Raw genomic sequence first — 14,664 nt, 5'->3', positions numbered from 1 at the left:
ACATAAAGGAAATTTACCTTTAAGGATAAAATAATTTCTGAAACATCATCTAGTGTTTCTTCCCAGAGGTGCCTTCTCAGCAGCCTTCATGAAATGAATTAGCTTTGTTCCTTGTGCTGTGTTGATATGAATCATTACACCTTTGGGGTGAGCAGACAAAACTTGATTGTTTAATGAAAACGTAAGTAAAGATTGGATCATAGATTTTTTAGATGGCTTAAAAGAATCAGCCAGACTGTTAGATGGTTAGGAAACTAAGGACCCTAAGAGGTTATTGATCTAGGTACAAACTTATAAAGCCAAAACTTGTTACATTGACTTCTGGCCCATTTTTCCCTAACTGAAATGTTTTAAAACTTCTGATTCTGTGATGCCTGGTGCCTTTTCCCGCCCCCCCCCCTTTATTTGGGGGGAATGGGAGGGGCAGTGGCAGGAGCAGATTAGGATTTAGGGTAATAATAAGAATGTAGCCAGCCCCTATTTTATATGCTGCTGCCAAGGAGGTTAAGCCTCCACAGTGGGTGGGTGAAAGTATGCACTTCAGTCTCTGTTTCTTCACAAGATCCAGAGACCATAAGGTATTTGAAATGACACCATGATACTTTCTCCCTTTGTCCCCCTATTATTTTCTCCTCTCCCCTTCCTTCCTCCACTACACCCCCTTTTCTTTCTCCTTGTATCTTTTCTTTTTCTTTCTTTCTTTTTTTCTTTTTTCTTTTTTTTTTTTACCTTTCAGAAAACCACAGCTTTTGGACCCTAAAAGGTCTGGATTGGTCGTACTGCTTTCTGAAAGGTAAAAAAACAAATAAATTGGGAGATGTTATGGTTGGCTTCGGTGGGGGACAGTGGGTTCATCTTTAGCTCATTTATTTCTTTACAACATTGTACTATGCCACATATAATTCAATTTAATAATACTGTACAAATAACATTGTACAAATATTGCTATATACATAGATGAAATTAAGTATTTCACCCTGTTTCTAAATTTGAGTAAGAATCAGAAAGCCAGGTGCAGTGGCACATGCCTGTGATCCCAGCAGCTCAGGAGGCTTAGACAAGAGGATCACGAATTCAAAGCCAGCCTCAGCAAAAAGCAAGGCACTAAATAACTCAGTGACACCTTGTCTCTAAATAAAATACAAAAATAGGGCTGAGAGTGTGGCTCAGTGGTAGAGTGCCCCTGAGTTCATTCCCTGGTACCAAAAAAAGAGAATTAGCAGTAAAAATCAGTTATAATCATTACTTGATGTCCACTTAGGATTGGTTTCAGGACCCTCAAAAATACCAAAATTTGTGGATGCTCTAGTCCCTAAAGTAAGGTAGCAAAGTATTCACATATAACCTGTACATGTCCTCTCATATGTTTTAGTACTGATGGAATCTCCTCCATAGTTTCTATCCACACTTGGTTGAATCTGCATATACAGAACCAGGGATGTGGAGGGCCAACTGTGTGTACATAGTAGCAGTTAGTTTGGAGGCAAATAGAAGCCCTCACTCTGCTGTATACAGGCCTTTAGTTTAGAATTAGTCTCACTGGGAGGCTCTTTTAGATTTTTATTGCTTTCTCACTTGATTACATTTTATTTTTAATTTCCCATCAACTCTGTTTTTCATAACTTACTTCTGATTTGTGGGGGTTTTATTTATTTTTTTAATATTTATTTTTTAGTTATAGGTGGACCCAATGTCTTTATTTATATATTTATTTATATATTTATGTGGTGCTGAGGATGGAACCCAGTGCCTTACTAGGCACATGCTAGGCAAGTGCGCTCTGAGCCACAATCCCAGCCCCTTGTGAGTTGTTTTTTAAAATTGATTTCTAGCCAGGCACAGTGGTGCATGCCTATAATCCCAGCAACTTGGGAGGCTGAGGCAGAAGGATCAGAAGTTTGAGACCAGCCTCAGCAATTTAGCAAGACCCTGTCTCAAAATAACAATTAAAAAGGACTGGAGATTTAACTTTAGCAGAAGAGCATCCCTGGGTTCCGTTTTTAGAGAGTGTGCATGCACGTGTACACACACACCACAAGTAGATTTCTGAATTATTGATTTCCCTTAACGTTACATTTTGAAGAGTTTCCCCTTGCCGCCCTCCACCCAACCCCCCCACTACCACCAGCACCCCCTCCCCGGTACTGGGGATTGAACTCAGGGGCACTTAACCCCTGAACCACATCCCCAGCCCTTTTTTTTTTTTTTTTTTTTTTTTTAGTATTTTATTTAGAGACAGGGTCTCACTGAGTTGCTTAGTGCCTTGCTAAATTGGTTAGGCAGGCTTTGAAATCCTGATCCTCCTGCCTCATCCTCCCAAGCCACCGGAATTACAGGTGTATGCTACCGAGCCTAGCAGGAAATGTTATTTTACTGGCTCAGTATTTTATTGCTTAATAAAGACTTTTCAAAGACTCTGCAGTTTTATGAATCTTATTTTAAAAGAGTTGTCAGTTATATTTGATGAATTTGATTACTAAGTTGGGCAACCAAAGATAGTGGGATATACCTGTGTCTAGGGTGGCTTTTTGCCCCACCCAACCCACAACAACACTGCTTTAACCTGTGCTGACTGAAAAATGTGTTAAATACATAATATGCTTCTACTTAGTGTGGAAGTTATGAAAAATGTTTCCTGGAAATCAGTTTCCATGAAAGTAAAGGTGTATTTAGAGGTAACTTAAAATAAACTAAAGTGGGCTGGGGCTATAAGTCAGTGGCAGAGCACTTGCCTAGCATGGGTAAGGCACTGGGTTCAATCTGTCAGCACCATATAAAAATAAACAAATAAAATAAAGGCATTCTGTCCATCTACAACTACAAAAAAATTTTTTTTTAAATAAACTGAAGCAAATGAAAAGAAAGATAAGACTCATCGATAAACCAGTAATTTTGGAGCATGGACTAATTGGGTTGTTTTTCCCCCACCTTTTTAGAAAGACAACAAAGTTGCTGCATAGTCTACAAGCAAGTCTTTGAAAATAGGTGAATTTCTAGCTCTTCATGGTCCTGAAAATTGGTTTCAGTCTTTGTGAAGAATGAAGAAGTGAATTTGCTGTATATTTGTCACCAGCACTGGGTTTTGTTTGTTTGTTTATTTTTCTGCTTAATTTCAAAGATACAATGCAGTTACTTTTGGGGGGAGGAAGGCTCATCTTAAAAAATGAGCACTAAATATATTTGGAATAGCAGAAGGGTTAAGTAATTTCTTATGTATAGTTAAACTAAAGCAGTACTTCAATGGACTTATAAGTATTTTTTCATCACTGAAAGGATTTTTCTTATCACTAAATTGTATTTGGCAATTATTGCAAGTTGCCTGCAGATAGGGCCGTGATACTGTGTTTTGAGCCACAGAAGGTTGTGTGTGTATGTGTGTGTGTGTGTGTGTGCGCGCGTGTGTGTGTCTATCTTCCTCTTTCTTTTTGGAAATCCTATAATATGAGGTAGCTTATTTCGTCAATTAGGGTGCTGGATGGTAGAGAATTTTGTCAGTCAACTATGTACACAGTAAATACTGTTTCTTAGGCAAAGGTAACTTTTTTATATAGTTGTAAAATTCCATTATATTCCATTGCCAAAGAAACATTAAGAACTTTGTATAGCTGTATAAAAAGCAACTAATTTTTTAAAGAATAAACATTTTAAAGTCAGCAAACATACTGTGTCCTTGCAGAAGTTGATGTGCTGAGGAACAGAGTTATGGGTGGGTCTTTTTTTCCCTTGTCTTTCCAGGCTCAATATTTTTGATTTATTTTTTAATGTTTGGAACATAAATGAAGATTTGATACATTCTTCCATTATCTAAAAAGGATAAATTCTTCATGCTCAATGTAAGAACTTCATTTTGTAGCAAATGGCATATCACAGGATTTCTCCAAATAATATTTTCAGAATATGAATGTAAATAATCATAGATAAGAATGTACTTAGCTGTATTTTCAAATAAGTAATCATCCCCTTTTTTAAGACTTTTAAAACTAGGCATCAGTTAACTTGTTTTTCCTGATATGCCTGGAGTTTTGTTGTGATAACATTGACTCATTCCATTATATTTCAAGAGGATTCAGAATGTTCGAAATTATTTTGAAAACTTGTAACACATTATTATTAACATTGGGCCTGTGACCCACAGATGACTCAGTATAGAATTCATTGCTAATTATAAATTACTAATAAATCTTTTTGATATTTTAAGCTATAGTGGAAAAAATCTGGCCACTTTTGTGTTTTTATGAAGGCCATGGAATAAAGGGATCCAAAGATTTAAATATTTTTATCTACTTTGATTTTTGTTAACTTTCTCCTTAAAACATTCAGTAGTGATAAAGATGTGGAAAACTGCACTGTAGGAGAATTGGAATATTTAAAGATGGTTGATATTTTTATTTTAATTTTATATCTTTTGTATAGCTCTACAAGGAAATGTTTTGTAATTTGATTTCATTATTAAGATCCAGTACTTGGCAGCCATAGTTTAGATAATATTGTTTAGTACTATTTGCTTGCATGTTAACAACTAAACCTTTTGGAGGACCCACAAATCATGATAATGAACATATTTCTGAGGCATTCGAGCATCAAAGCAAGTGCTGTGGCAATACCTGTGTAGACTGAGAAGTCCCAGGCCAATTTCAAGAAGAAAAACTTGTAAATACCAGTTCTACACACTCTGAAAGTATGAGTTCACTCGTTTTTCCCAGCTCTCTGGGTCATTGACTGGGACATTTGTTGTCCCAAAAGTAACTGGCAGCATGGCGTACCTGCAGTGCACCTTACAATATTAAAGCAAGGTTTTTATTCTAAAACAGAATAAAACTGTTCAATAAAAAAATGTTTGTCAAAGTTCTTTCTCTTAAATAGTAATATTCTCTTCCAATATAAATTAAATATAATGAAAAGCATCTTTTAATAAGGTTGGAGGAACAAAGCCTGGGTTCCATATTTAGCACCACAAAAAAATATATATGTCAATGTGTGTGTGATTAGAGTTATGATAATGTTTATATTCTGTAATAACTAAATCAATTTCTAACTTGTTTCTTGAGATTTATTTATTATTATTATAGATATATAAGGAAAGCTAAAAGTTCTTTTCTTCCTTTTCTGAGTATAAGACACTCCTGAGTTAAAGATTGTGACATGAAAAAACTAAGCCAATAAGGTACTATTAGTCTCATAGGTAGTTCTGATCAGCCAGGTTTGAGAAGATTATACAACATCATAATTGACTGATCTAGTGCCTTGGTAGAGTTACCACAAGAATTTCATATCCTTTTCCCCAAGTTTTCAAAACTCCAGTATCCAGGTTGGGACTGGGACTGAGGACAGGGAAGGACTAATTAGAAGAGGAGGTGGGGATGTTTCTGTAGGATAGAATATGGGAGAAAATAGAATATGGAGGAGAGGGTGAGACTGAAGTTTCCCTCAAGGTTTGTCTGCTTCGAAGACTAAGTCCTCGTTTTTTATTCTTCACATAAACAAAGGAAATGAATGTGTGTTGTCTCTCTTAATTTAACATGGCTTTTAGCCCTGTCTCTCTGGGTTATCTGCTTATCAGAGAAGCTGCTCCTGTAGGACCCCTGCACTCACTGCATATGCTGAGAAGCAACCTCTTCTTTTCCTGAGAATGATTAAATAATTTTGTTCTTTATAGCTAATCATGTCTGGACTTCATGTGTTGTGGGAGTTCCCTGCTCTAGAGATGAAACTGGTTTAAATTGTGGTGGGGAGTGTCATGTTATAAGGTAATCAGAGTGCATGATCTCTTCCTATAGGAGCTCAGATGACACCAGTTTGCTCGGTTTGCCTGTTATTACTATATTTTCAAAAGCAGACGAGGGCTGGAGATATATACAGCTCAGTGGTCAAGCACTTGCCTTGCACTTGCAAGCCCATGAGTTCAATTCCAACACACACACAAGTAAACATTGACAAATATTAGACCAGTTGGAATCAAACTTGGAGAATAAGGTAGAGTGCCATTATTCTCTGGATTTGAGGATGCTAAATGGGAAACTGCTAAGCAGGCTGTCTCAGCCTCTCCTAAGTTGGCCACACAGGGACAGCTTCTTGGAAGAGGTGTCATCTGATTAGGAGTTAGTCAATTAAGGAAAGAGAGAGCGCAGAAGCTTGCTGGCCAGCAGCCAGCTAGCTAACTATTGGTGTTTGCACTGGAAAGAGAGGTACATGATTAAAGCACTGGTCTGATGGGAACAGGCTCAGCCTTCTGAGGAGCAACATACAGGGGTTTTGTTTGTTTCTTTGTGTGTGTGTGTATTTTTTTTTTTTCTTTTCATTTTAGTTGTCCAGAGTTAGTGGTTTTGAAAATTTGGATCCTAAGAGCACAAGATGGGACAATGAATCTAATGTGATTTTTTTGTTCTCTGTAATGGTGCAGAGCTGTCAGACTGTGGTATGGGTGTCCTTAAAGTTCCAGCTCAGTTCATATGTAATGAACTTGGCTGACTGCTAAAAAAAAATATTTTCAGGTTTAAGTCATAAATATATCAAAATAAACCAGAGTCTAATTTCAGGTCATAATGTTGGTTTTTAAGGAAATGCTTTAAAATATAAACCATGTTGTGGTTTTTAGGGAAACAAAGCAGTTCTTTGAGGACGAAGCATATTTTAGTTCAATACTGAGTCTTTCTTACAAGTGACTCATAGTCACTCAGCTTAGTGGCACAGAAACCCCTGAGAGCAGCCAGCAAGGGAGCTCGTGGCCCAGAAAGTCTTGCCTTCTCCAGACTACAGTAGTCTGGAGATGAAAAATGCCAAAATTGATGGGGCTCTGAGGAGACTAGGACCATGTGAGATTGTAATGAATTCCAGTGAATGGTTTTTAGTCACTCCAGTACAGAGGAAGGAGTGTGTTTGCTAAGTGTCTGGAGTGTACTTCTGTAATCCTAATACTCACCTAATCCTCGGGTGTCAGCCTCACACAGGATTGTTGATGAGAATGCAAATCTCAACATTGCAATGCAGGATTTCGCTTGTGCTGTAAGATTTTGTAAATTCTCTCTTTCTGGGTTAATTGGGGAAAGGCTCTTCTTCGCTGTATTCCCCAGTATTGATAGCATTTCTTTGTCTCCACAAATATGTGGAGCATTGGAAACCGTAGTTTATAAAAAAGAATTAGATACAGGGTTTTTTTCCAATCATAAAAACAGCTTAAAGGGAGGGGGGAATATGGGGTTTTATTTGTTTGTTGTTTTGTTTTAATGCTGGGGATTGAACCTGGGGTACTTTACCACTGAGCTATATCCCCAACACATTTTATTTTTTTATTTTGAAAGTGACTCACCAAGTTGCCTGGGCCTCCCTTTGCTGAGACTGACCTTGAACTTGTGATGCTCTCACTTCCGCCTTCAAAAAGGAAAGGAAAAGAAGAAAAAAAAATCATCTGCAAGCCCATTACCTGAAAAGCTCACCATGTTAACATTATTTGGGTGTTTATGTTCTGATATGAAACTGACTTTTTTTCTTTTTTCATGAAATTATTAGGTAGCACTGTTTAATTTTAAAGTATGTACATATAGAAAAATACATGTCATAATTGTCTTTGTAACTCAGGAATCAGAATATTAACAGTGCCCAAACATCCTCCCACACTGCTGCTTTCCTTAACCAGTACTCTCCACCTACTCAAGACTAACTACTGAAAAAATGGGGGGATGGGGAAGACTACTGCCCTGACTTCTAAGAGCATCAATCATAGCTGGGTTTTTGGGTTTGTTTTTGTTTGTTTGTTTGTTTTAATATAAATGAAACTATGATGTGTATAATTATTCTTGGCTTATTTGCTCAGCATTCTTTGTGGGATTCATCCATATTATTCATCCATAATATTCCATGTGTTAGTAGACCACAGTTTATCCCCTTGGGGAATTTCTAGCTTTGGGGCTATTAAAATAATACTAGCTAGCACTGCTTCTTCTCCACAAGAGACTACTGAACTAGAGTAGGAGAAATGCTGTCTAGATTTCTTGAGGATGTGTACAGTTTAGTAGATGCCAGCTACAATGCTGCTCCACACTAGTGTACTACTACAAGTACCTCAAATACCAGAAAACCCTAATGTAGAGACATACATAGGTGTGCAAATTAAAGCAGATCTAGGATTAATTCTCTTATGTCTCTTATGTTCCCTGAAAACACTGCCACCTCTTCCCAACATCAGTGTTTTAGGATTTGAGTGTGGCGTCCCTGCTTCCCCTTGTTGAGGTACAAGTGATTCTTAGTTATGATCATCTTAACAACCTGGTAATGACCTTCATCTTGAATCATCTAATGCCTCTTTCCCCTATTATCCTTTATAATGTCTTCAACTTTGTGACATGCCCATCTGTGTTGGGTCCCCCCGAGATTACCATACCCAATGAAAAGCAAAAGGGGAAAGACAATGGGCCAAGTCGAGAGGAAGCCAGGCTCCAGCTCTCAAAGGGTACTTGGGATCAAGTGAAGCCTCAGGATGTGCTTAACTCCCCCCAGCAGTAAGTTGTGGTCATATGTGGAATGTTGCCAACCAGGATGTGCTTAAGAATCAGTGCCCAGAGTTTTTATTGGGGGTTGGTTATATAGGCAGCCTTTGCCTGGTGCATGGCAGAACACCACACTAAGGAAGTAAAGCACTTTGTACAGTTTAGATATAGTAAACCACTCCGACAAGTTCCTGGAATGGTGGGAACTGACTTAAAACCATGTTTCCAGATTTTAGTCAAAAGCCAAACTTTTTTAACAGTCTGCTCTGTTAACTGCACACCAACCCACAATCTGGCTCCAGTTCTTGTTCTGTGTGACCTTTTTCTCATCCTTTCCCACCCAAAGTCTTGAACACACCTGAACTTTGTCCATCAACCTCAAGTACAACACCTCTGAACTGCAGATTTTAGATATCCCGTGCTTTCAGCCAGGTGTGGTAGCACATGCCTGTAATCTCAGTGGCTTGGGAGGCTAAAACAGGAGGATTGTGAGTTTAAAGCCAACCTCAGCAAGAGTGAGGTACTAAGCAACTCAGTGAGACCCTGTCTCAAAATAAAATACAAAATAGGTCTGAGGATGTGGCTCAGTGGTCCAGTGCCCCTGAGTTCAATCCCCAGTACAATCTCCAAAAAAAATAGATATCCCATGCTTTGCTTGCAGCTGGGCTTGCTCAAGAATGGGTGAGGGCAGGGGAGTACTCCATTTTTTTTAGTAACTGCTTTTAAGCCTGGTACAGAACTAAAGATCTGGGATCTTTCTACTTTCTCAGGATTCATAAGCTCATCCATTTTACTTTCCCAGCACCATCTCCAACCAGCCTGGACGCCCATGATTCATTGTTTATCTTGCAAATATCCTAAACTTCTTTACTTTGTTTCTGCCTAGAGAAACCCTTCATCTCTGTGGTCAGTGTCTTCACCCAGAAGGTTGAGTTCTGAGGAAGAGGACCCAGGAAAGTAAATTAATACCACTCTTGATCTAGTTACTACCCTGTGCTGAGCCCTCAACATTGTCAACAAAATATATTTCTCTAATCACCATGCTTCCACAAGTGGTATGGCCATCTATTTCAAAGAGAACTACAAGCAGTGGGATGGGAACTGCCTCAAGTGCTCAACCAACCTCATCTGCAGCCAGCCTTACTAAAAGGAGGCCCGGTGGTCTTACAGAAAAGGCAAAAAGGAGCCAGGCCCAGGGATGCACACCTGTAATCCCAACAGCTCAGGAGACTGAGACAGGAAGATCACAAGTTCAAAGCCAGCCTCAGCGAAAGCAAGGCATTAAGCAGCTCAGAGATCTGTCTCTGAGACCCTGTCTAAATAAAATACAAAATGGGCTAGGGATATGGCTTAGTGGTTGAATGCCCCTGAGTTCAATCCCTGGGCAAAAAGAGCATCAGTGGTTTTCTCTAACTCCCACCACTCCCAGGCTGACTTGCTGTATTTATTTATTTTGCAGTACCAGGGATCGAACCCAAGTCCTTGGGTATGGTAGGGAAATGCTCTACCACTGAATTACATCTCTCCCTTTTGTCTCATTTTTTAAATAGTTTCACTATGTACAATAGCACATGCCTGTAATCCCAGTGACTAGGGAGGCTGAGGCAAGAGAATTGCAAGATCAAGGCCAGCCTGAACAATTTGGTGAGACCCTGTCTCAAAAAAGGCTGGGTGAGGTTGTGGCTTGATGGTAGAACACTTGCCTAGCACATGTGAGGCACTGGGTTCACTCCTCAGCACCACATTTAAAAAAATAAAGGTATTGTCCATCTACAACTGAAAACTATTTTTTAAAAAAGGAGGGAAGTGCTGGGGGTTTAGCTCAGTGGTTTAAATCACCAGTACCACAAAAAAAGGGGTTTCACTAAGTTACCTAGGTTGGCCTTGAACTTGAGATCCTCCTACCTCAGCCTCCCTAGTAGCTGGATTACAGGTTTGTTACCTTTGTACCTCATCCAGGCTTACGTTATTGATTGATCTCTACCTGTATCTTCAACTTCATCATAATAAGGGAATCTTTTTCATTAGCATTTAATTATTATGCAAGTGCATATTGTATATGTAATTATGTTTATAACAATTATAAGTAGTTATCTGGCATATTTACCACAAACTTTTTTTTCCCCCCAGTGCTGGCTGGGGATGGAACTCAGGGTTGGGTTTTTGTTTTTTGTTTTGTTTTGTTTTGTTTTTCCTTTTTGAAGAAAAGTATCCCTGATCCTTCTTAGCTGGTCTGCATCCTCCTGCTTAGCTCTTTTTCTGTCAGGATTCCTAATTACCCTTTCACTTCTCAACCCACTTGACCTGGTACTCCACTAAAACAGTTCTTGGTTAAGTCACCAATGATGTCTCAGTGAGTGAGCCTTTTGCAGTTTTCTTATTTTAAAGAAGTATTTTGTACAGTTGATCACTTCCTTAGAATATTCCTGCCTCCCTGGCTACCATATGCACCTGATTTTCCTCCTAACCTCAGTACTGCTCCTTAGACTGCTTGCCTGAGTCCTCTATTACCACTCTTGAAATAAGTGTTCTTCAGAGCCATGCATGGTGGCACATGCCTATAATCCCAGGGTCTATAAGACTGAGGCAGTCTCAGCAACTTAGCAAGCAAGGCCCTAAGCAGCTCAGTAAGACTGTCTCTAAATAAAATACAAAAGGCTGGGGATGTGGCTAAGAGCCCCTTGGGTTCAATTTCCGTTACCCAAAAATAAATAAATAAATAAAATTACTTTGATGGGAGGGGTGTGTGAGTGTGTTTTAAATCCCACCAAAGAGTTTGTGACAAAAGCAGCAAACATGCTAATATCGTCTCTACCCCTAGCCTTCTGATTTTAGTTTCAGTGTTTACTTCTATTTACTGATTTTTCTATGGAAGGAGGGGGGACTGCTATTGAACTACTGTGGAGCAGAGGTTTAGTTGTAATTGGAGAGGAAGTTGACAAGTGAACAAAACAAAAACATGGTTCATTGGTCTTTCAATCCACTAGGAGGCGACACAAAATGTTAAGGAGAAAAAGCCTGGAAGGGGGCGAGAGAGGCTGTCAAGGCACGTGGTGCTGGTGAGCGCTACTTCCAATTTTAAATAGGTCAGGGAAGCTGAAATTTAAGAAGTGACCTTGAGGGCTGGGGATGTGGCTCAAGTGGTATCTAGTTCACCTAGCATGCATGAGGCACTGGGTTCGATTCAGCACCACATAAAAATAAAATATTGTGTCCACCTAAAACTAAAAATAAGTATTTAAAAAAAAAAAGGAGTGACCTTGAGAAGGTGAGTGGACATTCAAGCAGAAGAAACTGCAGCTGCAAAACCCCTGAAGGCAGGAGTGACTCTGCCAAGACTGGTCAAGTGAGGAAGGAGAGGGTAATAGAGCTCCAGGCTGGAGTAAATGGGGGCTGGGCAGAGACAATGGGGCCACTGTAAGGACAGACATTTATTCTGAGGAAGCAATTGAAAGGTTTTGAGCAAAACTGACAACCTGATGTGGTTTTTTTTTTGGGGGGGGGGCGGGTACCAGGAGTTGAACTCAGGAGCAGTCTACCACTGAGCCATATCCCTAGCCCTATTTTTGTGTATTTTATTTAGAGACAGGGTCTACACTGAGTTGTTCAGTGCCTTGCTTTTTGCTGAGACTGGCTTTGAATTTGAAATCCTCCTGTCTCAGCCTCCCAAGCCACAGGGATTACAGGTGAGCGCCGCTACGCCTGGCAATCTGATGCATTTTTAAAAAGAATATAAAGCTAGAATAAGGCATGGTGGCCCACATCTGTTATCCCAACAATTTGTGAGGCTGAGGCAGGAGGATGGCAAATTCTAGGCTAGCCAGGACAACTTAGTGAGACCTTAACTCAAAAAAGAACTGGGATGTAGCTCAATAGTAAAACACCCCCTCAATTCAATACCCAGTACTTAAAAAAAAAAAAGAATCCAAAACTAGGTAGAGTAGCTCATGCCTGTAATCTCAGCACAGGGAAGGCTGAGGTGGGAAGGAACACTTGAATTTGGGAGTTCGAGACCAGCCTGGGCAACATAGTGAGATCCCACATTCAAAAATCAGTAGAATTTCAAAGATAAAATAATTTTTATTTAAGAGCGTCTCTAGCTGCTATGTTGAAAATAAATTATTAAGGCAAGCCAGATGCAGTGGTCCACCTGTAATCCCAGCAAATCAATAGGCTGAGGCAGGAGGATTACAAATTCAAAGCCAGTCTAGGCAATTTAGCAAGGCCCTAAGCAATTTAGCAAAACCTCAAAAAAAATGTTTCCACCCCTGGTACCAGAAAAAAAAAAAAAAAGGGAGGGGAGGATACTAAGGCAAGAAATGAGGAGATGTGTGTAGTTATCCAGGGTGGTAGTTCCCTTTGCTTCTAGAAATTGGAACATATGGCATAGACTGCCAGGATTCAGTCTGTGCTCCAGAGTCATTTGTGGCAGAATCCTATAATTTGGAGGATGAGGTTGTATCCTCAGCAGATTGTTCTTCTGGCTTTTATATATGGATTTACACAGTTAAGAATAAATAATAGAGCCCCCTCGTGGTGGCTCACCCCTGTAATCCCAGCAACTTGGGAGGCTGAGGTAGGAGGATTTTGAGTTCAAAGCCAGCCTCAGCAAAAGTGAGGCACTAAGCAACTCAGTGAGACCCTGACTCTAAAAAAATATATGAAATAGGGCTGTGGATGCGGCTTAGTGATAGATGCCCCTGAATTCAATCCCTGGTATCAAAAAAAAAAAAAAGAATTGGGGCTGAGGCTCAGCGGTAGAATGCTTGCCTAGTGTATGCAAGGCCGTGGATTTGATCCTCAGCAACACATATAAATAAATAGAATAAATATATTGTGTTCAAATACAACTAACAAATAAATATATTTTTAATGTGTATTTTATTTTAGCCTGATTTTTTTTTAATATTTATTCTTTAGGTGTAGATGGACACAACACAATGCCTTTATTTTTATGTGGTGCTGAGGATCGAACCCGGGTCCTGCCTGTGCTAGACAAGTGCTCTACCGCTGAGCCACAAACCCAGTCCCAAATAAATATTTTTTAAAAAGAATAAATAAGAGGATTTAAGGTGAGAAGTCTCTTCACTATTCCTCAGACTCATAGATAAGTGAAGCTAGGTTGTTTTCCAATTTTTACTTGTACAGTCAATGCTGCAATGAAGAATCTTTATGAATCAGTTCACAAATACATGAGTTTAGCTGAACACCATAGCACATATCTGTAATCCCAGCAATTCAAGAGGTTAGGGCAGGAAGATCACAAATTCAAAACCAGTCCTAGCAATTTTGCGAGAATCTGTCTCAAAATCAAAATAAAAAAAGGCTGGGGTGTATTTAGTGACAGAGCACTTGCCTAGCATACAAGGGGCCCTGGGTTCAATCTCCAGGACTGAAGAGGGGGAAGGGGATGAGTTTAAGATGGGCACAGTGAGGCCCACCCATTATTCCAGCAATCTTGAAGACTTAGGCAGGAGGATTCCAAGTTCAAGGCTAGCCTCAGCAATTTAGTGAGACCCTAAACAACTTAATGAGATCTTGTTTGAAACATTTTTTTAAAATATTTATTTATTTTTTAGTTTTTGATGGACACAACATCGTTATTTTATTTTTCAGTGATGCTGAGGATCGAACCCAGCTCCCAGCGCATGCCAGGCGAGTATGCTACTGCTTGAGCCACATCCCCAGCCTCAAATTTTTTTTTTTTTTAAGAGGAGAGAGAGAGAGAGACAGAGACAGAGAATTTTTAATATTTATTTTTTAGTTCTCGGCGGACACAACATCTTTGTTGGTATGTGGTGCTGAGGATCGAACCTGGGTCGCACGCATGCCAGGCGAGCGCGTTACCGCTTGAGCCACATCCCCAGCCCATCAAATTTTTTTTTAATATTTATTTTTTAGTTGTAGTTGGACACAACACCTATGATTGATTGATTGATTGATTGATTGATTGATTGATTGATTGATGTGGTGCTGAGGATTGAACCCAGGCCTCGCACATGCTAGGCCAGCACTCTACCACTGAGCCACAACCCCAGCCAGATGGCTCAAGCTTTTTAAAAGGTGGGGGCTGGGGGCTGGGGATGTAGCTTAGAGATAAAGTGACCCTGAGTTCAATCTCCAGCACCAAAAAGAGAGAGAGAGATTGTATGTAAGATAAGTTCTAAGAACTGGAATTTTT

At 39.6% G+C, this 14,664-nt stretch overlaps 1 protein-coding gene across 11 annotated transcripts in view; it reads left to right on the top strand.

The window, feature by feature from the left end:
* The window catches only part of Lsm14a (LSM14A mRNA processing body assembly factor), a 70,022-nt gene extending 58,800 nt beyond the window's left edge, over positions 1 to 11,222 (top strand). For 3 of the 11 annotated variants that reach the window (XM_078032158.1, XM_021730051.3, XM_021730050.3), the window contains one exon: positions 9,370 to 11,222. In XM_078032158.1, coding sequence (XP_077888284.1) covers positions 9,370 to 9,444 — 75 coding nt within the window. In that variant the 3' untranslated portion in view covers positions 9,445 to 11,222. Of the gene's footprint in view, positions 1 to 736; positions 794 to 2,936; positions 3,659 to 7,298; positions 7,788 to 9,369 lie in introns of those variants that run through there. The other 8 variants (XM_040280007.2, XM_005330624.4, XM_040280006.2 and 5 more) reach the window with 6 other exon arrangements.
* The last annotated feature ends 3,442 nt before the right edge of the window (positions 11,223 to 14,664 follow it).

Source organism: Ictidomys tridecemlineatus, chromosome 15 (assembly GCF_052094955.1).
Source record: "Ictidomys tridecemlineatus isolate mIctTri1 chromosome 15, mIctTri1.hap1, whole genome shotgun sequence".
NCBI classification, from domain to species: Eukaryota; Metazoa; Chordata; class Mammalia; order Rodentia; family Sciuridae; genus Ictidomys; species Ictidomys tridecemlineatus.
Note: the sequence above shows the minus strand (reverse complement) of the source record. Positions and strands in the feature narration are given on the sequence as shown.